Source organism: Lagopus leucura, unplaced genomic scaffold (assembly GCF_019238085.1).
Source record: "Lagopus leucura isolate 7727_CA_CO unplaced genomic scaffold, USGS_WTPT01 Super-Scaffold_100157, whole genome shotgun sequence".
Lineage (NCBI taxonomy): Eukaryota > Metazoa > Chordata > Aves > Galliformes > Phasianidae > Lagopus > Lagopus leucura.
In genome coordinates, this window is record NW_024962334.1 from 15,903,673 (window position 1) to 15,931,565 (window position 27,893).

General features: G+C 40.2%; 2 protein-coding genes across 2 annotated transcripts; one reads left to right on the forward strand and one right to left on the reverse strand.

The window, feature by feature from the left end:
- The first annotated feature begins 243 nt into the window (after window positions 1–243).
- Window positions 244–18,689, forward strand: EFHB (EF-hand domain family member B). The gene is made up of 13 exons (XM_042888518.1): window positions 244–309; window positions 553–615; window positions 1,479–1,622; window positions 3,095–3,275; window positions 3,806–3,916; window positions 6,477–6,606; window positions 6,986–7,069; window positions 8,724–8,791; window positions 10,138–10,292; window positions 11,253–11,460; window positions 13,418–13,618; window positions 15,139–15,320; window positions 18,525–18,689. Exons 1-13 carry the CDS (start codon window positions 244–246, stop codon window positions 18,687–18,689), a joined length of 1,758 nt encoding a protein of 585 aa, XP_042744452.1.
- A 404-nt stretch (window positions 18,690–19,093) lies between these two features.
- LOC122189375 lies at window positions 19,094–22,612 on the reverse strand. The gene is made up of 9 exons (XM_042888519.1): window positions 22,215–22,612; window positions 21,994–22,103; window positions 21,568–21,659; window positions 21,371–21,472; window positions 21,051–21,175; window positions 20,524–20,892; window positions 20,187–20,300; window positions 19,953–20,071; window positions 19,094–19,794 (listed from the first exon to the last, which is right to left on the reverse strand). Exons 1-9 carry the CDS (start codon window positions 22,610–22,612, stop codon window positions 19,094–19,096), a joined length of 2,130 nt encoding a protein of 709 aa, XP_042744453.1.
- Between the last annotated feature and the right edge of the window lie 5,281 nt (window positions 22,613–27,893).

The following is a 27,893-nucleotide window of genomic DNA, read 5'->3' on the forward strand; positions in this document are numbered from 1 at the left end:
GCCTTTCTGAAAGCAGAGCAGCTTTAAACAGCAGCGAAAATTGATCTGCTTTACCTAAGCTACTTTTTGGAAACAATCTGTATCTGTTTCCACTGGGCAAGTTTGATACTTGTGTTGGTGTTCCCCTGGAGGCCAGAAGGCCATCAGTGTGTGCTGGCTGTTGGGGAGGTGTGGCAGAAGCTGGAGGTGGCACCTGGGGCATGACCGTTACCAGGCCAGCGGGTAAACCGCCCCACTTGCACCATGGCGGGTCCGCCACAGCCTGTCTACCAGGGGAGTTTCACGGACAGATTTCCCCACATCTCAGCTGTGAGTGAAACCTACACGCTTTCTATGCCTTATCAGGGTCATAGTCTGGCCTTGAGGCTGAAACAGAGGCAGATGGTGGGGCCAGTGGGCTCCTCTCACTGCAGTCCTGCCTCACCCTCAAAATAATAAAAAAAAAAAAAAACAACCTTTCTTTTTAATGGAGTGGGACAATTAGCCATCTTGTACAAGGTGTTGGAGCATTTGGCTTAGTTACACCTTGGTTTTTTTGGTTGTGTTGCTTAGGCTGGGAAGTTGTTTCCAACTGGTGATACGGCTGCACAGTGCCTCACTGAAGCTTTACCCAGGGTGAGTGTGCTTTTGAGATTCTCACTTTTAAGTTACTGTATGATTTCACGTTAGTGATTGTGCTCTCAGGCCCAAAATCTGTTATTTCTCCTACCTCATAGTGTTTTTTAAAATAAAGAACATCAGTGAAACCACGGTCATATTTTTCTACAGCTATTGTTTAAAGGGATCACAGAAAATAGCTGGTAGGCATGTAGAAGTTTCTAATTTTTTTTTTTCTGTCTGTATGTTTTACAAAATTCATCATACCCTCTTATGGTGGATTAAAGAAGATTGTTTTACACCACCATTTTTCTCTGTTGATACAATTACAGTGATTATTTTGAAGAGTTGTTATGACTTCTGATAGAGGACCTTCTCCTTCATCAAGGTTGCCCTGTTAGAGTTGTGTTTCCCATGCTCTCTTCCCAGTCTCCTTGAAGAATTAGAAACTGCATCCTTTCACTGACAGCTCTTCCTTTAAATGAGTGCATAAAAAAAACCAACAAAACAAGACGGTTGTTGAAGTAATTCCTGAAATTGCTTAATTGATGGGGGAATTGTTGTAGATTAGGTTGAACGTTTCTTAAGTTGGTAAATGTAACATATATAAGGAAGCTTTTATCCACTTAAAGCCTAAATCAGAAAGGTGAAGCTTAGATACTCTTTCCTGACTTCTATTGGTGATTTGATTAAATTTAGACTGGGTTGTGTTGACCTTTTGTTCAGAGTATCTGCACCTGCAGCAATGCAGGCATGTGTTATAGTCCTAAAACATCTTTCTGTTTTGCTCGTACATCTGTGGGATCACACTGAATTGGCTTTTTGCTATTGTATTATGGAAATCTTCTGTAAAATCGTTGTTTTCTTTGCCTTACATATAGCCTGCTACTCCAGCTGTTGTGAAGAAGTTTCGCAATATGACAAATCCAGCTCCTGGTGCTAAAAGAATAATCTATGGCAGAGCAGATGATCCTGATGTTGCAGCTCACTTGACACACGGCATAACATCAGGTTCTTCAGTTGCTGTAAGAATGTGACTTGTTGAGCTCTTAGCAAGTAAACTATTACCAGAGATTGTTCAGCAATTTTTTACGTATTCTTTCTTTCTTTTGAGTTGTAAATGATTTTGTTAGTTAAAAAGTGCTATTTTGGACATGTCAATCTATTTTGTGTATATTACTCAGAAATTGTTTATGTAAGATGTAATCAAACAACTGAAGAGCTTTTGGTAATTTTATTCAAATTTCTGAAAGTAGTTATTTGTTAGTAAAATAACACTTGCTGGTATGTCTTGTCAGCAGGGCTTGTAAATTAACGGTTTTCAGTTTAGCAAATGAAGAAGCTTAGGCAAAACCTTATAGTCTTAGTCTCTAGGTTGGAAAACCTAGGACCTGATAATTGAGGATGTTGACTAGCACATTCATTAGGCATATCCAATATAATAGTAACAATTAAAAAAATTGGACTTGTACTGTACCTCCTCAGAAGTTTTACTTTGAATAGATTGCCTAGTTTAGTCTGTATCATCTGTGGAAGACCATTTTACTTTGTATTGTTAATTAAATGTTAACTGGAGGAAGAGTTGGAGGCAGTGAGTTTTCTAAGCATGGATTTGGATCATTATATCTATTACTACATTTTTTCCCCCCTATCCAATATGTATCTATATAACATTCACCAAATATTTAATAACAAATCCGCTTTAGGGTCCCCATTATTTTGATGGCCAGTCTGAAAAACTGTATGGTTTGAGAAGATCAGTGTAGCCCTTCTGATATTTTTTGAACCTTTTTTACTTTTTTGATATTTTATTATTCTCTTTGTGTTGACCTAAGCTTACAAATAATTGCTATTGACCCAAGACTTCTGGGGAGACATTGTGTCCAAATTAGTGTTAAGCTTTGAGAAATCCTCCTAAACTCCTTTCTGTTGATACTTCCTTTTGGATCGCAGTATTAGTCTGTATCTTAAAATATGCATGGGCAGAACTGAGAGTAGATGTTTAGTGAATGGACTTAACCACTAGATGACAGATGTCTTTCCTCATAAGCACTAGGAGACATTCAAAAGATGTTATAGCTATATCATTTTCACGCTTCAGTTTTGTCATATTGTAATTTGTAATTTCACAATGGTTTCTAATATACAATATCTATATATATTATAATATATATTAAAAGCAGAAAAACTATAGTCTGAAATTTTATTTATCAACAAATGAAAAATCCTGTATAAAATTAAAAATTCCATCTTAGAGTCTGTGTTTTATTTTGCTGGACATTTAGCATAGCACTGATTATTAATAACCTTATCTAACAATACAGTTCTGTATTACAACTTGTTAGAAGAAATTATGAGTCTAATAATCTAAAACATCTTTAGAAGACTTAGTATCAATCTGCTGTTCTTGTGGATGTGAGGAGTTAGCTGTCCTGATGTGTGAAAGATTAAAATTTGCTGGTTTTCTTGTCTCTTTTGTTGTTTGTGACATCTTTAGGCAGCTTCATTGATAAATCCACTTCCCAAAACTGATTTTCAACAAAAATTACAAGACAGAAAAGAGGCAATCTACTTCAGTAATCGTGAAGCACCTTTGGGCAGGTCACATGATCAATCTGCTATGTTACCCGAGGGCTTGGATATAATCAATACCACATTTGGAACAAAAATTATCCGAGGTAGGCAAAAGTAATGCTAAAACATACTTCTTGTAAATAAAAGATAGCATGCAATTTAATATTTAGCCTAAATTGTATGCTTCCAACAATTCTAGTTTAGCAGAAAAGTCATTACAAAAGATACTGAAAGGCATAAAAATGTATTGGTGTTTTTTCAGTTATGATAAACAAACAGACATCTGAAACATTTTGTAACTAATAGGGCTTTTTGCTGTGTATAATATATTACCTTGACCTGTCAATCTTTCCTCCATATATGCGAGCAGATCACATATGTGTTCACCATGTAGTCCCTTTGCAACATTTACATTTATCTCAGTTTCTGTGATTCTTGCTTTATTCCCATGTTATCATGTTACAAGATTCCTATTGATTTTATTGATTTTCTGCAGGGATGATTTAAAAATGTCATATTTGCACTATTTCCATATTTCCATATTTCCAAGTATTAGCATCTTCTCCAATAAATAGTATTTCAGATTTAAAAACGAATCAACAATAAACCCATATACGTGTTCTTTTCTTTTCAGATACATCAGCTGGGGAGCTTATAAATCCTCCAAAAACTTTTGCAGAAGTAGATAAAGAAGCCAGAGAGGGACATGATTTGTATGTTGTGTCACACAATGATTATTATTCTGGTATGTTCACAATGATTATTATTCTGATCTGTTCAAAGGCTAGTAAGTAGCAATATAAGAAGACCTAATAAAAATTTGAATCTCATTGCATCTTCGAAATATATCACACATGATTTTTGAGATGCAAGCAATTACTGTTTATTTGTTTATTAATATAATAGAATATAAATCATTTTAAAAGCAATAGTGGAAAAAAAAAAAACAATCAGATATGCAACTGAGAAGAGTACCCGTTTCTAGAATTGTAGGTTTGTTGTCAGTGTGTTAGGCACACACATAAGAGCTTAATGAAGGTGCTGAAAGACTGATTTTGGTTGGGAGCTATCTGAAAAACAAAGTATCCCCAAGAATGCAGAAACATCTAGATGCTCTGGTTGCTTAGTGACTTCAGCGTTATCTATGCCTGTTATCTATGTCTGAGCAGTCTCAGGCTCAGAGGTGTGTACTGTGCACCCAGCCTGTCCCATTACTTTTTCTTCTGGTTCCTCTGTTACACGAGGATACAAAATTTAGGTCTTCTGATAGGAGCTCGATATCAAGCTCTGGTTACTAGGAAGAATTTCAGTGTGCTGTCTGGCGCTCTGAAATGCAAATTCCTCAACCTGCTGCATAGTGCCTGTGAGTCTGTCCCACATTCTTGGTTTATAGTCTTCCAGTGGGCTGTACCTACACTGCTTCAGGAGTTATACTTATTTGAAGTTTTCCTTAGTAGTTACCGTTTATCTTGTGGGTCTACACAGGAACACTGGAAAATAGGCAGCACATGCATTTGTTAGGCCACCACTTCTGTTTTTCCCATGTCCATCTTTTCCACTTACATTTGAAACTTACGTTATGGATCTATAAAATTGGCATTACAGTAAAGCTGGCCATTGTGCTAGTACCAACAATTTAGTAGGTGTTGGCTCAGAATGTAAGAAATTGTGAAATAGATATTTCAGTTGTAATAATGAATAATTTCATATGGAGGCTGTTTTCGGAGAAGTGAAATTATAGTACTGTGGTCTCTCACTGAGAAATTCTGCTTTTGCAGAGTATGGCACCATTGCTATAAATTGGCCAAATGTAATTTTCTTTCCTCTCCTCCCCAACTTTATTAGGTGTTTTAGTGGAATTATCTGTTTCGGTCTTCTTTATAACTTCTATCCACAAGACCATAGAGAAGTCAAGACAAGAGCAGACAAACTAAGCAGCAGGAAAACAAACTGTTTTTATGTAAAAGGGAATAGAAAATCAATGATATGCTTCAGTTTTGAACAAAACATAAATGTTCCCTGCAACAATACAGCCAGAGGAAGGCTTTATTAGTAAGCAGGCATTGATAATTTTTTTAAATTTAATTTAACTTGCAATTCTTTTCAAAAAGCGATTGAAAATGCAGAAAAAAAATCATGGAATCATAGAATGGTTCGGGTCGGAAGGGACCTTTAAGATCATCTAGTTCCAAACACCCTGCTAAAGGCAGGGACATCTCCCTTTAGACCAGTTTGCTCAAAGCCCCATCCAGCCTGGCCTTGAATGCTTCCAGGGAGGGAGCATCCACAACCTCCCAAATCATTTTCCTCAGGGCTGCTCTCAAGGCATTCTCCACCCAGCCCGTATCTGCACTTGGAATTGCCCCAACCTGGATGCAGGATGTTGCACTTGGCCTTGCTGAACTTCATGAGGCTGGGCCCACCTCTCAAGCTTGCTCAGGATAGCATCCCTTCCCTCTAGTGTGTCAACTGCACCACTCAGCTTGGTGTTGTCTGCAAACTTGCTGAGGGTGCCCTTGATCCCACCGTCCATGTAATCTACAAAGTTGTTCAATAACTCCAGTCCCAACACTGATCCCTGAGGAATGCCACTCACCACTGATCTCTACTTGGATGAGTGGCACTTGTGAAATGCCGTTTTTCTTCTGTGATGGGTTACAGATGCTTGTTACTCTGTTACACAGAGTACTGAAGTAATGTTCTTGTACATAAAACAGGCAAATCTGGATTAACAGATTCATAAACATGTACTGCAATATCTTTTTTCCCACTGACTTTACTGCAAAATTCCTACTAATTCAACATAGGAAGTATCTATCCAAAAGAGCAGCAAGTCAAAATACTTTTTTGCTTAATTGTTTTAATAAATAACACATTGAATAGCATTTGTTTCTGCTTAAATGCAGAATTAAAAAGTGGTTTCATTTGCATGATTAAACAATCTACTATTTTTTCATTAATTCTGTTAGGATTTTCTTTTGTCTTTATTTAGACATAAAAAGCATTTTGGACACCCAGCCATTTTGTAACTCAAGTAGTTTTTGTGGCTTTTTTGTTGCCTTTCGTCTGCTCTTTTGACAATGAGATTAATCTTAAATACTTAAGTGTTGTATGAATTACACAAATTTCTTGTCTTTTGTTGAGAATAATAATTAGGAGTTTATTTTTTTCTTTATTATTTTACTTTTTTTCTTTATTATTTTATGAATGAATATGCTTTTTTTGTGGTTGTTGTTTTTGTATATTTCTCCTGCTGAAGTGTTTTAAACAAGTTGAAACAATTATTTTTTTTTTTTCTTTAATAGGGGAAGCCATAAATAGGAAATATGACTCACCAAACTTCAACAAGTCTTATGTGTATGGAATAGAAACCCCTCACTTCGAAGATGGACGAAATGTATCCAAATCCTTAAATTGGCTCTATGATTGGCAATTGTAAGTTACAGTGAGTTAAGTAGTAAATTAGCAGTATGAGTTTTAAAAAAGAGTCTTCATATTGAATATAATTTTTTTATCTTGCTATCCTTCAGTTTGTTAGATTTATTGAACTGAAAGGTAAATGCAAGGACTAGTTTTCGGAATAATTTATTCAAATCTATTCTGCTATGGTATGAAGACATAAAACTTGGCATTTCCTTCATGTTACATGAAGATATCTTTGATTTTTGAAATATAAGAATTGTCAGTTCCTAAATTGTATTTCCCTTGCATAAAGTTGCTGTTTCCTTTTAGTATATGTGTTTTTTTTTAATATTATTGAGTGGTTGTAGAATATTGTTAAGCAATTTCTTGCGAGTTCTCTTAACATTCACAGGAAAAGAGCAGCAAAAATTGTGCCCAAAAGAATTGATGACTTCAAGGAGAAATTTCAGCCTCAGATTGGAAAAGTCCTTGATCCGTAAGTAAGCAAAGATACCTTCCAAGAACAAAATTTATACACAGTTTCCAAGCCTCCAGTTTCTTTTTCTGTCTTAGGTAAGCAATATATAGATTTGTGTTCTAAGCTTCTACTGTAGTGCTTAATTACAAGATGGGACTCTGCGTGCCCTCACTGTGAAAGTAAGTAATGAAGGCTGTGTTGTGGCTGTATCATGAAGTGTTTATTTATTTAGTCTTTTGCTTTTGGAAAGATTTGAAAGAACTGAAATGTCTCGTATTGTTTGGAAACAACCATTTTGCTTACTCTGACACTGGATTTGTTGATCTGCTTTAGTCCATCTGTATTCAGTTGGATGTGAAACTAAACTGTAATATTATCTAGCACCATGTGCTTAATCATATTGTTACAGTGCTTCATGAACCTCGGGTGATTTCCAACAACTGTTTTAGTTCTCAAAAGAGTGCTTATGGTGAACTGTGGTAGTCTTATGGCACAGATTGATCAGGATCCAGCTGTGCTACTAAACTGGCGTTGCTGAATGCAAAGATTGTCTTTACAGATGTTTGGTATTTCTTTACAACTGTCTGGGGACCCAGAACATTATTGACTTTTGTACCAAATTTAATTTTGCATTCAAAATCACAGGCTCAAAGTGACTCTGATGGATTGTGCTGATAGTTCCCATTAGGAGTGAGCATGTTTCCCTTTCTGTAGAGAGAGCCAGTTTATCCTCTGTCTTTTCTGTCCTCACTGTGAAGTAGACTTAGATTGTGAGCTGTATAAGGCAGTGTGATCAGTCAGGGAATACAGATTGCTGTACAAGCTCAAATCCAGCACTAATTCTACGGGAAAGGTGTAACCTAACAACATTTAATCATATGTGTAGTATGAAAAGGAGAAAAACGCACAGTAGTATTTCAGTTTCCATGCTTCCATCTCTGTAGTTATGTGCTTTTTGTTTGTTGTTGTTGTTATTTTCAGAAGCAAGCACTACTCTTTTCAGTTTAGACAGAGACTTCTAATTCATGTAACAAAATTTTAATTATTAAACACAAAGATAAAATGAACACTGCATCTTCTTTAGATGAAGAAATAAGTTCTTAGAGTCATCAACATCATCTCAATTTTCTATTAAAAAGATGGGGTCAGGTTTTCTGTGTGGATATTTGCTTTGTTGCTATTTTGTATTGCTACTTTGTAGAAAACGTTAGGTGTTGAAAAGCAGATGTAAATAAATCTTTCTACTGTTGTCAAAAGTGGTTTATTTTGGAGACACTTTTTCAGATGGGGATCTGGTTTGTCCTAAACATCAGTAATATCTGTCAGGTATACTATAAAGCATTTCTCACTCTTTAATTTCTATAATTTTTATAGAAAAACAATTTATTTTAACATTCAAATGCTTTTTCCTATTACCTTTTTGAACACAAGTAAATATTAATGTTTACACTTAGTTCTGTTTAACAGCCAATTTTCTAAATGTATATAGCAGGATGCTTTTCTGCAATTATAACTTTAAAGCAGTGTACTAATGAAAACAAATCCAAGTTAATTATATATATAATTCCTAGTTATATAACAGGTGAGCATGTTTCTTTAATGATGACTTACAGTTTATTTTAGCCACTAATAAACTATTTGACAAATAACAAAGAAATGTGCATATTGACAGTATAGCAGAAACAATGAATGTTCCTGCAGACCATACCTTTGGAATGTTACTCCGTCCAGATGAATATGGTAAGTCTTACAGTGGCAGAATAAAATCTTAACTTGTTGATGAAACTATGCTGAAGTAATATGGCATATAGTTTTCACAAACTCCTAAGGATAACACTAAAGTTTTGGAGGGGCGATTTGAGAAGAAATGAAGCAACTTTTTATTATTTTTTTTTAGTTAGTATTTTTTTAAGCTTTTGTATCTGAGGCAGGAGAGGAGAGTGTGAGAAACTCATATTGACATCTAAGCGACAAACTAAAAATGGATATTTGCATCAATTATGTGTCTTTCCTCACAATGATTTTTTCTAGTATATTTTCAGAGGAGTAAAAATAACAAACAATAGTTGAAAAATAGGAATGTATAGACATTGGTAGAGAGACAGAAAATGGAATGAGGGAGAAAAAAAAAGATTAATTTTCATTGTGACAAAATTTTGAAAGCTGCTGAAATCAACAGTTGTTAGAATTTCTGATATTTTGGTATAATTATTAATGACTTGGAAGCTGCAGCAAAGGAAATTGCTGCAAATAGTTAAGCAACAAAAATTAAGTGGTTCAAATTTATTTAAGTCATTCTTTATTTATTTAAGTCAAGACCAGAGTACTTATTCTAAATTCTGCGTAAGCCTGTGTACCTGCTTTACTCTGTTAGATACTAAGTGACATCTTATATGTGTAGGTATGCTTGCCTTATAAGGAACTTCAGAAGGAACTGAACAAACAAAAGAAAGCAGAATGACAGCAAAAAATAATTTTTAACATATAGAAAATAGTGCATGTATATTCCTGTTTGAATGGGGTTAGGTGAACTACACTTATTTGCTAGTTGGACTCTGAATTTCTTGCACTCCATATTGCCTTCAGTGTTGTAGTGGGGACTTGGATGAAAATTGTAGATCAGTGTGTCAGAGTGTTTGAAAATGCCAACGGTGTTAAGATACATAGAAAATTGAAAGAATTACACAAGAATAGTGCCAAGAACAGATTTGTATTTTAGAAAGCAGTGATATTGAAGCCCTTGCAGGTATTACATTGTATTTTCTACTGGTTCTTGTGATTATCCTGAAACATGACAAGCTGGTAGTGATGCATTAATAATGTATTTTATTTTGTTCTCAACTATTTGGACATTAAGTAACTCTCACTATATTATGCTATAAAGATGTTTCAAAATATTCAGTATTAACTGCATGTCAGTAGTGAAAATGTGTTATCTTTTAATGAGATGGCCTTATCAAATATTCTGCACTGAATAAAATCAGCATCTTGAAATTAAAATTCTTCTACTCTAGACACTCAGTCGTTTTTTAAAATGTCTATTTTCTATATATGTGTAACTAATCGAGGAATGTTTACTTTTATAGGCGTTGGAGATCTTCTTCACTGTAGGGTTCCAAGTGAGTTCCTCCGTGGCAAAGACAGAGAGAGAGCTGTCTTAGCTGCAGTTAGACAGTGTTTGAAGAAAGCTAACTATGAAAATTTTGACATGTTACTAGAAGCATTCAGGCATTATGATAAGGTTAGTGTTTTGGAAAAAAACAAAGTAAGTGTATTGTGTGTCATTAGTATTTCTGTGTTGTAGAGGTGCATACGTGAAGAATAATAATAACAAAGCAAGTATAAAAGAAGAATATGAAGACAAGATAGCTTAGTTACTACAACTATATAAAAACCAACCAACCAACCAAAAAGAAACAACCTAACAACCCAGACCTAAAAATCAAATGAAAAATTCTGGAAAGTTATAGTTGCTGTACTGGCTCTATACTTAACATAAAATCATAGGCACTGGCTGGCAAATCACTGCACGGGCCGGATCATATACTATAGTGATAAGTTGGATCTCCTAAAGAAAACAGTCTTCTAAAAACCAGCTTCTCAAATTGCCACTTATCAAAATAGATACTGCAACAATTTTACCCAATAGTATTTGGAAATTCCAAGATAAAGACAAACACGGGAGAAGAGTAAGAAAGAACAACCTTACCATTTTTTATCTCCTCAAAATTTATTTTTATATCACCTCAGAAGAAAAATGATAAAAGAATTTTATTGATGTTTTTCTCCAAACTGTAATTCTTTGCTGCATTGCCAAGCACCAGAATTTCAAATCTCTCTTTTTTTTCCCCTCTGGATAAAAATATTATTTCTATTTCATACATAACATTAATGATAGTGTATGCAAAATGTTTGATGCCTGACTTTCAAAAGAAATCTTGGTTTTCCTTTAAAATTTGTGATTAGATTGCTATTTCGTCACAGTAGATTATCACACTGAATTTTAATCTGAAGTCACTGCATTATTTGGGTAAAAAAATATTCATTATTACTCTTGTATTCAGATTCTGAGTTTCTGATTTACTTGAGGATTTTTTGGTGCTCTTTTGAAATGGTGTGGCTACATATATACATATATGTACACATATATGTTAGAGTATTTTTATAACAGTTGTTATAACAACTATTTTATTTATAATAGAATGGTGATGGGATGATAGACAAAAACGACCTGAGGAAGTCCTGTTTTCAACTTAATCTGAATCTGGATAGTGAGCTCTTGGATTCCTTATTTGACTATTGTGATTTGGATAAAGACGGTTTCATTAATTATCAGGAATTTGCAAACTTTCTGAATTGGAAAGACAAAAAGGCTGTAGAAGAATTTGAAGAAAAAGTAATCACAAAAGGTAGGTGAATTAATACTGAGAGATTACGTAGTTGAACTTGTTACTACAACAGCAAGAATCCTTCTGAAGTAGACTAGGTTCTCCATTAGAAGAGCAGGATTTACAGAGTGCATATAGCCCTTTCATGCCAAACAATGTTGGCCAGTAATAGCAGAGAGATATATACAAATTACAGAACCCTGGAGTTGTTTTCATACGATCGTAGAATGGTTCGGGTCGGAAGGGAACTTTAAGATCATCTAGTTCCAAACCCTGCTATAGGCAGGGACATCTCTCTCTAGACCAGGTTACTCAAAACCCCATACAGCCTGGCCTTAAATATTTCCAGGGAGGGGGCACCCACAACCTCACTGGGCAACCTGTTCTGGTATCTTACCACCCTCACAGTAAAGAATTTCATCCTAATATCTAGTCTAAATCTACTCTCCCAGTTTAAAACTCTTTCCCCTCATTCTATTACTACTTGCCCTTATAAAAGGGCAAGTTTCTCTCCAGCTTTCCTGCAGGCCTCCTTCAGATACAAGAAGGCTGCTATAGGGTTTCCTCAGAGCCTTCTCCATGCTGAAGAGCCCCAGCTCTCTCAGCCTGTCCTCATAGGGGAGGTGCTCCAGCCCTCTGATCATCTTTGTAGCCCTCCTCTGGACCTGCTCCAACAACTCCATATCCTTTTTGTGTTGGGAGACCAGACCTGGACTTGGTACTCCAGGTGGGATCTCATGAGAGCAGAATAGAGGGGCAGAATCTCCTTCCTTGATCTTCTGGTCACACTTCTCTCAATGCAACCCAGGAAACTATTGGCCTACTGGGCTGCAAGTGCTGGACTTGATGATCTCTGGAGGTCCCTTCCAACCTGTACGATTCTGTGATTCTGCACATTGCCAACTCAAGTTGTCTCTCTTGTCAGTTGACACTCTCAAATCCTTCTCCTCAGGGCTGCTCTCAAGGCATTCTCCACCCAGCCCATATCTGCACTTGGAATTGCCCCAACCCGGATGCAGGATGTTGCACTTGGCCTTGCTGAACTTCATGAGGCTGGGCCCACCTCTCAAGCCTGCTCAGGATAGCATCCCTTCCCTCTAGTGTGTCAACTGCACCACTCAGCTTGGTGTTGTCTGCAAACTTGCTGAGGGTGCTCTTGATCCCACCGTCCATGTAATCTACAAAGTTGTTCAATAACTCCAGTCCCAACACTGATCCCTGAGGAATGCCACTTATCACTGATAACCACTTAAGCCGTTTATCACAACTCTCTGAGTGTGACCATCCAGCCAATCCTTAACTTGCAAGAGGTCCATTCATCAAATCCATTTTTCTCCAACAAGGATGTCATGCAGGACAGTGTCAAATGCTTTGCACAAGTCCAGGTAGATATCATCGGTTGTTCTTCCTTTATCTACTGATGCTGTAACTCCATCATAAAAGACCACCAAGCTTGTCAGGCAGGTCTTACCCTTGGTGAAGCCATATTGGTTACCACCAATCACCTCATCTTTATTTTCCATTTGCCTTAGTAGGGCCTTTAGTAAAATGTGCCCCATGATCTTTCCAGGCACAGGGGTAAGACTGACTGGCCTGTAATTCCCTGGATCTTCTTTTTTTCCCTTCTTGAAAACTGAGATTATGTTTCCCTTTTTCAATTAGTGGGAACTTCACCAGACTACCATGACCTTTCAAATATGGTGGATAGCTGCTTGGCAGCTTCATCCACCAGTTCCCTCGGAACCTGGGGATGGATCCCATCAGGTCTCATGGGCTTGTGCATCTTCGGATTTTGTGTTTAGAGATTGTCTCATAAACCAGGAGGAAGTAAAAATTTCCTAGAATCGTTATAAAGTATGCAAATTTTTTATCTTATGTTATCTACTCTATAAATTCTGAGAAGTTCAAGCAACTTTTAAAAATCTCTTATAACATGCTGATAATAAATCCTGGCTATTCTGTAACTTCTCTTTAACAGGGAAAAAACTAGATGTTCCTCCTCAGTCTGACATCAAGACAGATGATGAGCCACTGTTGAAGCAAGAATATCTTGCAGAAGAAGCAGAAAGCTCAGGAAAGACACCAAGAACGCTTACAAGACCAACGGACAGTGTGTTTGCAGACTATCAGACAACTTCTTCCCAGTATAATGCTGTAGTAGGTGGTCTTCCAACAAACTGTAAGTTCAATGGACTGTACCTCACATTTCTAAGCATTATTTAAGAAAATATCAGGAGTAAGTTTGAAAACTATTGCTGCAGATACTGCTAATGTTCAATAGTGAATTAACTTTTATCTAATCTAGGATTGTGGCTTGGAATTTATCAGTTTGAACATTTAGCATAGATTGTAGAAAAATTTGAAATTTAGTGTAGACATACAAAGCATTTGATGCTGTTCCACACAATATCCTTGACAATTAGCTCAATTGCTCAATGTCCAGGTGGAGACAAGTGACAAGCAGTGTTCCTTTTTTTAACACCTTTGTCAGTTACATGGACAGTAGGGTTGAATACTCTCAGCAAGTTTGCAGCCAGCACCAAACTGCATGGTGCAGTTGCATGCTGGAGAGAAGGGATGCCATCCAGAGGGACCTTGACAGGCTTGAGAAGTGGGCACATATGAACCTCATGTACTTAAACAAGGCCAAGTGTAGAATCCTGCCCCTGAGTCAGGGCAATTTCAAGTGCAAATATAGACTGGATGATTAATAGAATGAGAACAGCCCTGAGGGAAAGGACTTGAGGGTGTTAGTGTATGAAAAACTGAATATGAACCATCAGTGTGCACTTGCAGCCCACAAAACTGACCATATTCTGGGCTGCATCAAAAGAAGTGTGACCAGCAGGTCTTGGGAGCAAATTCATCCCCTCTCCTCTCATGTGGTCATACCTGGAACATTGTGTTCAGCTCTGGAGACTCCTACATAAGAAAGACACAAAACTGTTAGAACAGATCTAGTTCTAGTACCGGTGAGGATGATCAGAGGACCTGAAGATATTTCCTGTGAAGATAGGCTGAGAGACGTGGAAGAGAAAGCTCCGGGGAGACTTTATAGTTTCTTTTCAGCTTTTAAAAGGGGCCTAGAGGAAAGCTGGGGAGAGTCTTTATCAGGGAATTAGTAATGGGACAGTGAGTAATGCTTTTAAACTAAAAGAGGGTAGATTTAGATTAGACATTAGGAAGAAAATCTTCACTATGAATGTGACAAGACTCTGGAATTCAGGCTGCCCAGAGAAGCTGTGTATGTTCCATTCTTGTAAGTGTTCAAAGCTGGGCTGGCCAGGGCTTTGGGCATCCTGGTCTAGAGGAAGGCACACCTATCCATGACAGTGGAGTTAGAACTAGGTGATCTTTAAGGTCCTTTTCAACTCAAATCATTTTATGTTTTTGAGAAATTAAGGTTGTAACTATAGGAAAACGAGATCACCTTAGAATCATCCAAAAATGTTTTTAGAAGAAAGTGCTCAAAAGTTACTAAAATATTTCCCATTCTCATGTATCGTTATATACCTGGAGGTAAGAATTTGGAAGTAAGAATCCTACAAATAGTAAAGATGAGGGGGAAAATTATATAAACTCTTGAAGCTATATGAGTCAAAGGATCAAAATTGCTCTTATTTAAAGCAAAATATTTTATTGTCCCTGGAAGTATTCTTCACATACTTTTCCATATTACCCATTGATTAATTTCCACAGATTATCCCATATGTGGCGTTCCAACTATTCGTTCAGATATTCCAGCTCCTCGAATTCGCCGCGTTAGTGACAGAACTAATTATGGTGATGAGGCCAATGCTTATGCATTGTTGTTCCCTTCCGTCTTCAGTCAAAAGGGAGTGTATGAAGGAGACTTCTTTAAATCAAGACCAAAGGCAGAGGTACAGTATATTTTTTCCAGAACTTTCTTTCTAGATAAATGCAATGCCTTGACCCATGGGGAACCGGAGAGTTGTATAAGTTGTGAAATTCATTATTTTGACATTACCATCCTTTAATATCCATTCAGACGTCTGAAAAATATATGCTCTTCACACTCAAAGTTATTCATAAAGATGGTAGATACTGAAGTCGTATCTCAATGAAAGGCGTAATATAAGGAAGTATGTCAGGTTGTTGCAGCTCACATGCTCAAATGCTGTGTTGAATAATGCTAATTATACAATATGCTAATAAGATAATTTAGGGCTTCAGAGTCTGTCTTTCAGCATTTCTGTTACGTGAGAAGAACAGGGGAGGAACAACCTCATGCATCAGGTTAGGGGCTGACCTAAAGTAAAGGAGCTCTGTAGAGAAGGACCTGGGTGTCCTGGTAGACAGCGGGTTGGTGATGAGCTACTGGTGTGCCCTTGTAGCTAAAAAGCACAATGGTATCTTGGGCTGTGTTAGAAAGAGCTGGCCAGCAGATCAAGGGAGGTGATCCTCTCCCTCTACTCTGCCTTGGGGAGGCCATGTAGATATGAATCATATCATAGAATCATAGAATCATTTGAGTTGGAAGGGATCTTTAAAAGTCATCTAGTCCAACTCCCTTACAATGAACAGGGACTTCTACAGCAAGATCCAGTTGCTCAGAGCCCTGCCCAGCCTGACCTTGAATGTCTTAAGGGATGGGTCATTCACCACCTTTCTGGACACCCTACTCCAGTGCTTCACTACACTTATCATAGAAAAACTTTCTTATATCCAATCTAAATATCCACTCTTATAGTATGAAACCATTTCCCCTTGTCCAACCACAATAAAGCCTGCTAAAAAGTCTGTAATCTTCTTTCTTAAAGTCCCTATTTTGATATTGAAAGCTGCTATGAGATCTCCCCAGAGCCTTCTCTTCTTCAGGCTGAAGAGCCCCAGCTCTCTCAGCCTCTCTTCACAGGGGAGGTGTTCCATCTCTTGGGTCTGGAGTACTGTATCCAGTTCTGGGTTCTCAATTTAAGAAAGACAGGGAACTACTGGAGAGAGTCCAGTGAAGGGCCATGAAGATGTTTAGGGGTGTGGAGCATCTCGCTTATGAGGAAAGGCTGAGAGACTTGGACCAGTTCAACCTGGGAAAGAGAAGACTGAGGGGATTTTATCAATGCTTGTAAATATCTGAAGGGTGGGTGACAAGAGGTTGGGACTAAGATTTTTTCAGTGGTCTCTGGTGATGGGACAAAGATCAACAGGCACAAACTGGAACACGGGAAATTCCATGTGAACATGAGGAAAAATGTCTTTACTTTGAGTGTGGCAGAGCACTGGAACAAGCTTGTGGAGTCTCCTTTTCTGGAGATACTCAAAACCTGCCTTCACACGTGTCTGTGCAGCTTACTCTTTTGAATGTGTTTTAGCAGAGCGGTTGAACAAGATGATCTCTAGAGGTCCTTTCTAACCCCTATGATCCTGTGATTCTGTAATTCAGAACAGATGTGAAATTTCCATCTTTGGATGTATTCAAATTCTGAGCCACATCCCAAGGAATATGGTTTAGTGATGAATCTAGCCCTTCTTTGATTGTATGATTAGATGGATTATCTCCAGAGATCTCTTCCACATGAATTATTGTATAATTCTATCAGTAGATAGAATCATATAAAAATAAATGCATAAATAGGTTTTTTGTTGTTACTGTTTTTGTTTTCCTAGAGAAAGAATTTTGCAGATGTGTAAAATTAGTTTCTGTCACACAGGAATTTTCAGTAAAAATTTTGGCCAGATTGTCTTCCCTTGAACTGCCAGGTTTTGCTAATAGCAATTTAAAAGCATTTTTCAACTGATATCTTTGGGGGCTGCTACCACTCTTGTTTGGCAACCCAAAGTTCATCCAGCATAAATGCTAAAACAATGTTGCCCCTTGTTCTATGTTGCTTATGGTTTTTCTATTTTATTTCTCAGCATTTTCTAATGAAAAAAGAGATCACTTAATTACTGAAATATGATTTATGAGTCAACGATAGGAAAATATGAAATTTTAATCTGAAATGGAAAAAGAAACATTAACAAACTGTCCATCTCTTCTAGTCATCTTATTAGATAAATGACTGGATGTCATATGAAAGTACATCTAGAAGTGCATACATTTTGCAGAAAAAAATGTTGCTAATTAGTGGTGGGGATGTAAAAGATATAGTGTCATATTCCATAAATATCCTTAAAATAGCTTATCATACACATGAGCATTTACCATTTTATAATGTAGCTCTCAAGCAGGAAATCTGTGTGTGCAGTGTATGGCTAACAGCAAATAGAATTTGTGCTTCACTGAGAAGTCCATTGTACCTGTCAAGCTCCAGATAGATCTCTGAAGTTATGTGGCCTGAGATGTCATCCTCCATTGTAGACTACACAGGCTATACAGAGTGCAGTACAGAACTATCTCTGAGTGCATTAAATCATCCAATACTCATGAAATAGATTGCTTCAGTGTTGGTGATGTTCTTTTGATTTATATTGGCATGGATCATTAATATCTTGAAACATTTAGTAGCTAACTAAATTACATGAAAACCTGAAGTTGTATCATAGTATCAGTTTGTGAATAGGCCTCTAGTAATTGATGACAATTCTGACTATGAAACAGTTTTGTAATGTGATGTTTCCTGTTATAAAAGAACAAAGTGTTTCTAAACCTGCTGTTGTCTTCAATAGAATTCAATAGTAAAAAAGAATTTAAATTACTTGGCTGAGTAATAGTGTGTACTTGATATTCAGTATGATCATGTTGATAGTACATAAGAGCCAGACAAAACCATGTGTACACTTGATAATGTAAGGTTTAGTCAGTGATTATTTTATGGCTGCTGATGAGTCAGGACATAATTGTATTTTAATAAGTTAGTATTGATAAAGAAAGTTATGAGAACTTCTAGTTATTTATCCACCATATAGTAGTATTCGTATTTGTATTTTCAACATTAAAGTTGTTTCAACCTTATTAAAACAGTTTTGTATACCACTGTTTTCATCAATATAAGATTCCATTTCACTGATGTGGGAATTTCATGGGTTAATCATCCAGGATATGGATTGCGAATGTATGTGAAAACTAGACTTTACAGTTTAAAGAAATTACCAATCAGAATTACGTGAGTTGTATTCTTTTATAGGTAGCACAAATTCTTCACAACATTGGTGTGAACATTTCAGATGAAAGATTTGAAGAAATATGGAAACAAGTATGCATGAAACAACAAAAAGAAGAGGTTTGTGTAGAAAGTATAAGAAATATACTGGATGAGATTCACGCATCAGACACAAAAGACAGTTGCTAAATCCACTCTTTGAGCTCTGCATTAAGTTAAATTGACAGCAGTCGTAATTCTGGTACTTAATGCAATAAATATTTTTTTGAAAGATGTGCTTGCATCACTGTAATTCACTGTTTCTGGTCTTTCTGAATAGTGCTTTCACCATGGTCTATATGATTCTTTCTGCCATCATTGTGGGTAGTAGCCATGGGAAGAAAAAAGGATGCAGCATTCTTACGTTATTTATTTTCTTTTTTCTCCTGAACTATAACTCATAATACTTTAGGCACAGACAATTTTTTTTGTAAATTTTTTTTGAGTTTATTTTAAGACATTTTTGAGATTATTATCATTGAATGGAACGACATCTAGCACTGTTTGGAATCTTGCGTAAGTTGTTGTCAGCAAAATGAGCCAGCACACGGGGCTCACATGCGGCTAGTCCTGCGGCCTCTTTGGGGCCGGCTGTGGGGATTCGTGGCCCGATGTACCCGGGAGCGGCTTTGCACCTGGGCTGGCCTTCGTCGCCTGGACTGGCTCCTGAGGTGTCTTTGGAGCTGGCCCCGGGATTGTGCAGGCCGACGTTCCACAGGGGAACGGCTTCGTGTCTGGGCCTGCACTAGCTGCCTGGGCTGGCTTCTTCCATCAGCCGCTGGGGCATCCCCTGACGACCCCAGTGCTCCCCGTCTGGTGTAGCGTGGGGAGCCACTCTCAGCCGCTGGAGCAGGTGCGTGGCTCCTCCCAGAGCGCCTTTGGGGATGGCTGCTGGAACGTGGCGCCTGAGATTGGATTGGGGAGCGGCTTCGTGTCCGATTCCGCTCCCCCTGCCTGGACCTGCGGCTGCCGGCTGCTCGGGAAGCCCTTGAGGACCGTGGGGGCCTCTGACCGGCCGACGTTGGGGTGCACCTCTCAGCTGCACCCGATGGAGCTGCAGCATGGCTTTGGCCTGTCCCAGGCTGGCTGGACTGGCTGCCGCTGTCAGGCACCTGGGAACTGTGACCAGGCCCTGATGCTGCCTGGCTGGCAGTGCTGGAGCTGCTGCTCTCAGGTGCTGTGGAACTGTTGGATGGCAGCAGTCCATGCTGGCTGGCGGTGCTGGGGCTGGTGACCTCTGAGTTGACAGTGGAGGCTGTAAGGGGGAAAGTCAGGAAGGTCAGCAGGGTGGGCGTCCAGCCCCGGCGCAGGCCAGGCTGCCATCCAGCTTGGGCCAGAGAGACTTTGGCAAGGCTGCCTCGGGCACCCGCTGCCAGGCCTTGCCTGGCCCCCACATGGCTATTTGCCTCTTACCGGTGCCCACGCCAGCACAGGCTTGGCACTCCCACTCGTCCTCGCTGTTGCTCAGCTGGGAGCAGCACCGGTGAGTGCCTTCTGCAGCACAGGAGCTGCACAGGAGCATCTCCCAGGGCCTGGGAAAACAAAGGGGTTGTGGCTGTGAGGACAAAGTGCATCAAGGCAAGGAGTGCTTGTTCCCCTAGCCTGAGATCCCACGCGTAGCCCCCGAGGGCTGCTGAGCTAACTCACCCCTCTCCCTCTGCCTGCTCCCTGCCCTGTGGACAAAGGCACTCGGTGGCATCACAGCGCCCGTGTCTCACTCCCAGCGATGCGTATGCATTGCCGTCCTCCCACATTGGTCCACTGCCAGAGAAAGGAGAAAATGCAATGAGCTCCTGCTGCCCCTGGACTAAGGCTGCTGCAGAGCAGCCCTGCTCTTCCACTCCAAGCCCATTTGCAGCTTCCCCTTGAAGCTGAGGGCAGCCTGGGGTCACGGGCAGCAAAGGGCCAGGCCTGCCGGAGCCGTCCCTGGGCAGGCGCAGCGCTTGTGCCCTTGATTCTCAAGAGCCGGCAGAAAAACACCAACCTGAGTGGGATTCGGATGCCCATGATGAGCATGTCAGAGAGGAAGGCATCCGCATCTCTGCAGAGGGGGCACTGGAGGCAGTTAATGCCCGCACGGATGGCCTGTCCCTGTAGCAGAAACACAGTCATCAGTGGGAGCGGGAGCAGGCTCAGGTGCTGCGGGTTGCCTGCTGCAGCTTGCCCGCTGGTGTAGGGGAGGGCTCCTACCTGGATACAGGCCCGGTGGAACCAGGCGTGTTTGCAGGCTGGGCACACCAGGGTGCTGTAGGACTTGTTGTCCTCCACTGGCTCCATGCAGATAATGCAGTTGGTGTTCTGCTCTGGAGTCGCCTCTGCAGCCTGCTCAGGGCTGTGCTTCTGGCAGAATGAACTGGGGGAAGACGGAAGGGATGGGCAAGGTGAGAAGAGCTGTGCGGAGGGCAGAGGAATGGGAGGGAGCCCCGGGCCTTGGCTCTGCAGGCTAATGAGAGCAGTCACAGGGGGTTGCTCACTTCCTTGGCTGGTATTGCCAACAGGGGTTGTCCTTACCTGTAGTTTCCATAATACTGGGTGACACATTCACCCACCCGGGCGCAGGGCAGATGGAAACTCAGTTCACAGCCCGTCTCTGCACACGTGATGGGGGCCCCTGTTTCGCCACAAATGAAGCAGTGCTGGAAGGAGCAGAGCAGTGCCATCAGGAGCAGGCTCAGCGCCTTTGTGGCTGGCCCTGCACCTGTGGGCAGCGCTCAGGACAGAGCATGCAGGCACTGGAGCTGGCTGGAAGGGCCAGGATTGCTTCCTGGGGACCAGGCTGAGCTTGAGGAGCCTCTCCTGGCCCAAACCAGCCTGCTCGGTCAGGTCCTCACCTTCTGCTCTGCCTCCTGGATTACGCGTTGGACGTATTCAGGGGACACCTCAGCAGTCGTGTTCACTCTAGTTGCCTGCTGGAGAAGGCCGTTGGAAAATGCCTGTTTGAGAGAAAAGAGCAGGATCGTGTGAGGACAGGAAGGAAGGAACCATTGCTTGGAGGAAGGTGAAAAGAAGGAGCCCCAGGGGCACTCACCATACAGAATGCATGGGCACATATCCCGGAGTCCAGGTGCTTGAGCCCACAGATGTCTGGGTCAGCATCTGTCTGGCCGCACAGCATGCACGCTGGAGAGGAGAGAGCAAAAGCAGTGAGTGCGGTGCAGGGCCAGCTGTCCCTGAGGGCTGTGCCCAGGGGCCTGCTCTGTGCCTGCCCTGATGGATGAGGGGTAGGACTGCAGGCTGTGTAGGGCAAGGGGGGTATTGCAGGCTGTCAGTCCCAGCAGACAGCCACGGACGGCCCAAGCGGGGCCACCCCGGCCAACGTGCAGAGGGGCCCACCCTGCCCACAGTGGCTGGGGAGTCCCTGCCCACGCCGGCCTCCCTTCTCAGCCACAGGCAGAGCCCCAGCACCCCTCTGCCTGGTGATGGGGAGCTGTGAGTAGGGATGCTTGGCTCTCACCTGGCTCCGTCCAGTTGGGAGCCTCCATGGCGCACATCGACAGCGAGCACTTGCAGAGTTCCTGCTCTGGCAACGCTGAGCTTTCTCCTCTGCACACTCCTCTGCCAACTCTGAGGGAGAAGCAGGACAAGGGTGAGTTGACAGCACAGGGCACAGGGGGGTGGGAGCCTTCCTCCCGCTATCAGCCTCAGGCAGCCCTTTCCTCCCTGCCCTCTCCGCACCTCACCAAGTCACACTGACGCAGGTTCTGAGCTTGGCAGCCTTTGTTCTGCTTGCAGCCCCATGGGTCACAGTGGCCGCTCCCTGGCACCCACTGTGACACATCACCACCTGGCGGGTGAAGGTGGGGGCCCTGGATACCCAAGCAAGAAGGTGTCGGCTCTGCGCAGACTGAGGGGCCGGGTGTTGGCCGTGCTGCAGGAGGAAGGATCGCTTCCCTCCACCTGCTGCCAATGATCCCCGTGCCAGTGGAGCTGTCTGTCCCTCGGGCACGGCTGCAGCCCTGGAACCACCCTAGGGCAGCCGTGCTCTTCCACCCTGGCACAGAGCTCATGGACAGCAGAGGGCCAGGCCTGCCAGAGCAGCAGGACACCAGCCCGAGTGGGGTTGACATCCCCATGTTGTGCGTGTCTGAAGGCGCTCAGTGTGGCGATCTTGTTTCTGCAGCAGGGGCACTGGCAGCAGAGAATGGCCGTGCTCAGGACCTGTGCCTGCAGCAGAAGCGCAGTTAGGGGCAGTGGGGCCTCGCTTCTGGGGGTGAAGGCTGGACTTCTCCCTGATCACTGCCCCGGTGGGAGCAGGTGTGTTTGTGCTGCTGCAGGAACTGCGTGACTCACGTACACTCCTGACACATGCGGAATGCTTTAATAAAAACGACTTAAAAATCAGGACAGCTTTTTTCTTGTGTAACCAAACTACAATGTGTATTTTATATGCGATCAAAGACCTTCTTCATTCTTCTTCATTCAATATGGCTCCGGCAAGCCAGTAGGTTGGACACGCGTGCTTTAGCGCTGCACAGAGCTGCAAATTCTCCTTGTTGGGTGCTGGATTTTCACTGCAATACACATACGAGACGTTGGGAAAACTCAATTGCTGTGGCACAGCCAGTTAACCCGGTGCGGTTTCCCAATCCTTGTTTCCTCTCGTTCAGTGCTTTGGGCACACAGTGGAGATGTTCATATTTCTTTCTTGACTTCCTAACGTGTAGGAATTCACGTTCATAAGCTTCAGAGCTGCAAGCGGTGTTCATGATTTCTGTTAGTTGCTGTGGGCTATGTGCAAGGCAAAGTTTTCTTGAAAAGGAGCAAAGCAACCTTCACTATGACTTAAAAATGGTGCATTTATGGTAGCAGCTATGTTATAAGAACAGCGAGACTGCAGGGAACTTGTCGTAGAGTTCTTAGAACGAATAAGCAGGAAATCTTGAGAAGGAAAATGTTTTGGTAAGAAAAATAAAGCATCAGTAAGCTCTCAACCTATTTGGTGAAATATTCTTCTTAGATTTTTTCTTTTGAAATAGGCAGTGGCTAAAAGACCCAGCACATTCTGGCGTTTATGCACACACTCTTCCTCCATCCTTTTTCCACCCAAGAAACCTTTCATCTCTGTTTCACCCAAGGAACAGAACATTTAATAAATAATGGAATTTAATTGGTTCCGTTAAATGAGTTGCACTCCTCCTGATTTTATTTTAGAGTGTTCACTCTATGTTGTTTTTGCAGTGACAGAGTTGGAAGACCTTTCTTGCTGTATATTTTTTCTTCTCCTCCAAAGCCGTGCCGTGAATACTGAATTTCTGTAGTGGAAAGCGCCTGTTAAAGTTAGGACTGAAGCTTTGAATGTGCAAAGTCATTTGTTACTACTTTTATACTTCTGTTTTGTAATTTCTACATGTGAATATTAACATACGTATGCCAAAAGTTCATGTGCCACCCTTGGCAGTGACTCGTGCTGTGTAAGGCAGCTGCTGCACTCAGTTATTCCCTTTACTGTTGTCAAACGGAACAGTGCCTCTGTGCAATGGCTCATTTCTGGGCTCCTGAAAGGTCTGGTGGGCCGTGTTCCTTGGAAATCTATGTAATGCAAGCAAACATAACTTTGCCTCGATACGTGCTGCGGAAATAATATCAATATATGTCTTAAAAGGATTAAAGACTTCCTTATTCTTTTCTTCCCAATAACTTAAAATTGCTGGGAATTGATTGTTTGGTTGTTTTGATTGTTTTTACACAGATTTGCTTACATATTTGGAATTGACTGTTTATGGTCTTTCTGAATAGTGTTTTCTCCACGGTTCTATATGATTGTTTCTGCCATCATTACTGTTAGTATCCATGAGAAGAAAAGAGGATGTAGCATTCTTACATTCTTCATTTTCTCCCTTCCCGCCCTTCCTCCCCCCTCCCCCCCCTCCCCCCCCCCGCACTGCACTGTTACTCATAATACTTTAGGTGTAGACAGTTTATTTTGTTTTTTCTTTTTTTTTTGAGTTAATTTTAAGATATTTTTGAGATGATTATCATTGAATGACTTCTAGCACAGTTTTGAACGTTCCGTAAGTTCTTGTCAGCAAAATGGTAGCGGAGAACTGGCTAGGTTAAGTTATTTGATGCGTTTAAAAATCCATGCATCAAGCTGCTTGACCTTAAGATACTTAGTCGTGCTGTAGGATCTAATGTGTTGTGATGAAGTCGCCTCGGTTAAGAATCCATCAATTAAACGCAAATAGAAATGCCCAGTAGTATTGCAGAAGACTTCCATTGTCTATGCCAGCTTACGGCTATTTGTTTGTAGTGTTCATACAGTGTAGCTCATACCAGTGTAGCTGGTTCTGATTGTCTTCCTAGGTAAGTTTCCTCAGTGTGCAAGTCATTTTCAGCTATGAGTAGACATTATTTATTTTTTTTTGTTGTTGCTTCTGTGTTTGTTTACACCGTGCTGTCCAGTAATTTTGGTACTAAATAGAGTTCCCAGAAATTTGAGTCTCTGTCTTGCCAAAAAAGATGAATAAGTGGTATGTTTTTCGAGTTGTTTATATCAAGTAATTTTTTGGTGCTTTCTTTTTGGAGATCTTTTTTTGGAATGTAGTTATTTGCATTTTACAATCAGGTATCATGAGACACCATCTGCTTGTTGAGTTTACCTTGTTGAATGTCCGAATAATTCTCTAACAGATGGGTAGGATTTTGAGGATGCCAAAGATCCACAAGGTGCCACATAGTTGGGTCATTGCATAGGATCTTTATTTCTTTCTCTTTAAAACTTAATTCTGAAAGTGTCAACAGAGATTATGCAAATGTGTATGAATGATTTTGACTTCTTTAATCGGGATTAATCTGCACTGGGAAAGGCTAGTTACAAGGATGTTTTATACAGTTATAGTGTGGCTTGCGAAGGCTGATTAAGGCTCTGCTTAGTGCAGCACCCTTGTGATACACAGTTGTCTGCTTTATGCAGGTGTAGTTCCCTGTGACCTGCTTTGCTACTACAAGTAAAACCATCAAGTGGATTTGATTCATGTTTGCATGTTGCTGTGAAAACAGAACTTGGTGCAGTTTACACTCCTGAACAGTCTGTTTTATTTCATATATTTCATATTATGTTACAGAAAGCAGAGCAAATTTTTAAGCTGCTAGTGAGAGATATTTGTTATATTGATATGTAAGCTATCTCTTACATCAAAGATAGGCTTGGATTAGTGCACAAACTTTTACTAACATTGTGAAAATAAAGATCAGATCCAGTCTGTTAGCTTTTCTTGGTTGCCAGGTCTACTGATCTGGAGCCAAAGCTGACGCTACCTGCCAGCATTTTTTTTTTGCTGTTGAATCACATTGGGAGTGTAGAATGATGCTATCTCTGTATTTTTTGGTCTTCTTATTCCAGTGGATTTATACAGGTAACAAAACAGTGCATTTGTATGATGATTTGCTTTGTCAAAGTGAAAACCAATAGAAGACAAATATGAATGGATGTCAGACTTCTGAAATAAGCATTTCTTTTGCATTTCTTATTTACACTATCTTTAGGATGGAAAGCAGTATAAAAATCCTGAGGAAAAGTGAGGTCATGATTAATCACCTCACTTTCACTAGACTTAAATTACAGTAAAAATAGTGATAATGACATATAGTGATTTTTATGTCTGCTTTTGTCCTTATTCTACAGACTGGGAAACAAACACTCATATCTACATTTTTTAAAGACAAAAGTAGCTGTTGAGCCCTCAACTTAAAACATTGGGCACGTATCTTCATGCATGCAGGCATATAATTATCTGTCACAGACCTGTCTGATTTTCTTTTCTGAAGTTAATCGCACAGGTGCTAAGTAAACCAGCCAACCCATGTTAAAACATTATCAGTGCTTAATTCGTTGGCGCTTAAGGTAATATACAGTTCCTCTCTAAAGCTGCTTGAACATGAAGCTTAATAACACTAACAGGGAGAAAACTGTAACCAAAATCTCAGATAGCACAATAAGTATTTCCAACTTGAATAACAATTTCTTTAAACTTTTTTTATTTTTATTTTTTAATGACTGGAAACGATAGCAGTAGACTGATCATATTGTCACAGAAAGTACTTGTACTTCATTACTGACTCATTGTTTCTTCAAGCTATTTTCAACCATTTGTTGAAGTTCAGAGAATTTTCTTAAGGGTAATATTGAGGGCGTAGAGTAGGAACACAGCCTAATAATATTTGCAGATAGTTGGAGGTGTGCTAATAATGTTTCAGTGTCATTGTTATTGGTATTATTTGAGCATGAAAAAGAACTGGGATATGATTGAATAAAATGCAGCACAGTAAATATTTGTTCATAAAACAAGGCTTGGATCAGATGAGTGATGATTACTTTCATTTTTACTGCTTGTGTGAAAGAAGCTTTTGTTTTTCTTTGATTGAAGAATAAAGTTTGAAAGAGCTCTTCAGTCAGCATTGGATGTATACATTGGATTACTATATGAAAAAGAATAATTTTCCTCAAGATTACTTTACTTGTGAGTTTGCTGGACTGCATTTTTTTTCCACCAAGTGACTTACTTTGCAGCAAAGTGTTGGCTCAACATTTGCTTTTAATGAGCCATAACTTACAGCTATTTGATTAAATATGCTATTAAATTAATGCTATTAAATGCTATTTTTGCAGGGTGGCAGTAGAAGTTCTGAGAAGCCAGAGTGAAAAGGCTCTTGTTCCCAAAATTTAACAGTTAAAGTTCCACCTCTGATTTTTGATTGAATATTGATTTAGCTGATAAAATATGATATTCTTTTTTTTTTCTTCTGTGGGGTCTCCTTGTGATTTCCATTCTGAATTTAGCCACAACAGAAACTTTGGCTAAAGATAATGATTATTTCATCAGTAGGGGGCATTCTTGTATTTCCAGGAAAGAAATACATCTCTGTTATTCAGCTATGTTGAATAACATGCACACAGCAGCTGCACAGAAAGACTTGAGAATAGAAATAGCAACTGTTAACTGAAGGGTAGAATTGCTTAACTCTGTATATTCTGAAAGTCAGGTGAGATATCCACATTCCACTTCTATTGAATTATAGAAGTAAATTGAAAAATAATAGAGGTAATTATGTCCCTTTCTCTGTACTGAATTTTAAAGGGAAACATTAATTTGGGGATGCTTAGTACTCTTGTTCATTCTGGTCATATAATACATATGATATATCAGTCATATAATTGATAATGTTTTTTCTGTAGCATTTGTATGACTTGAGTTGTCCTGAGATTTCACTGTGCAAATTTAAGCAGGTTGCAGACTTTCAGTCAAGTTCAATAAGTGTTAAACCAATCTGGATCTGCTAATTCAGATTAAACTGGGAATATTTCTGTCTGTGAGGGTTTTGCAACTCCTCCCTGTCCATCATAGCCTCGTTTTA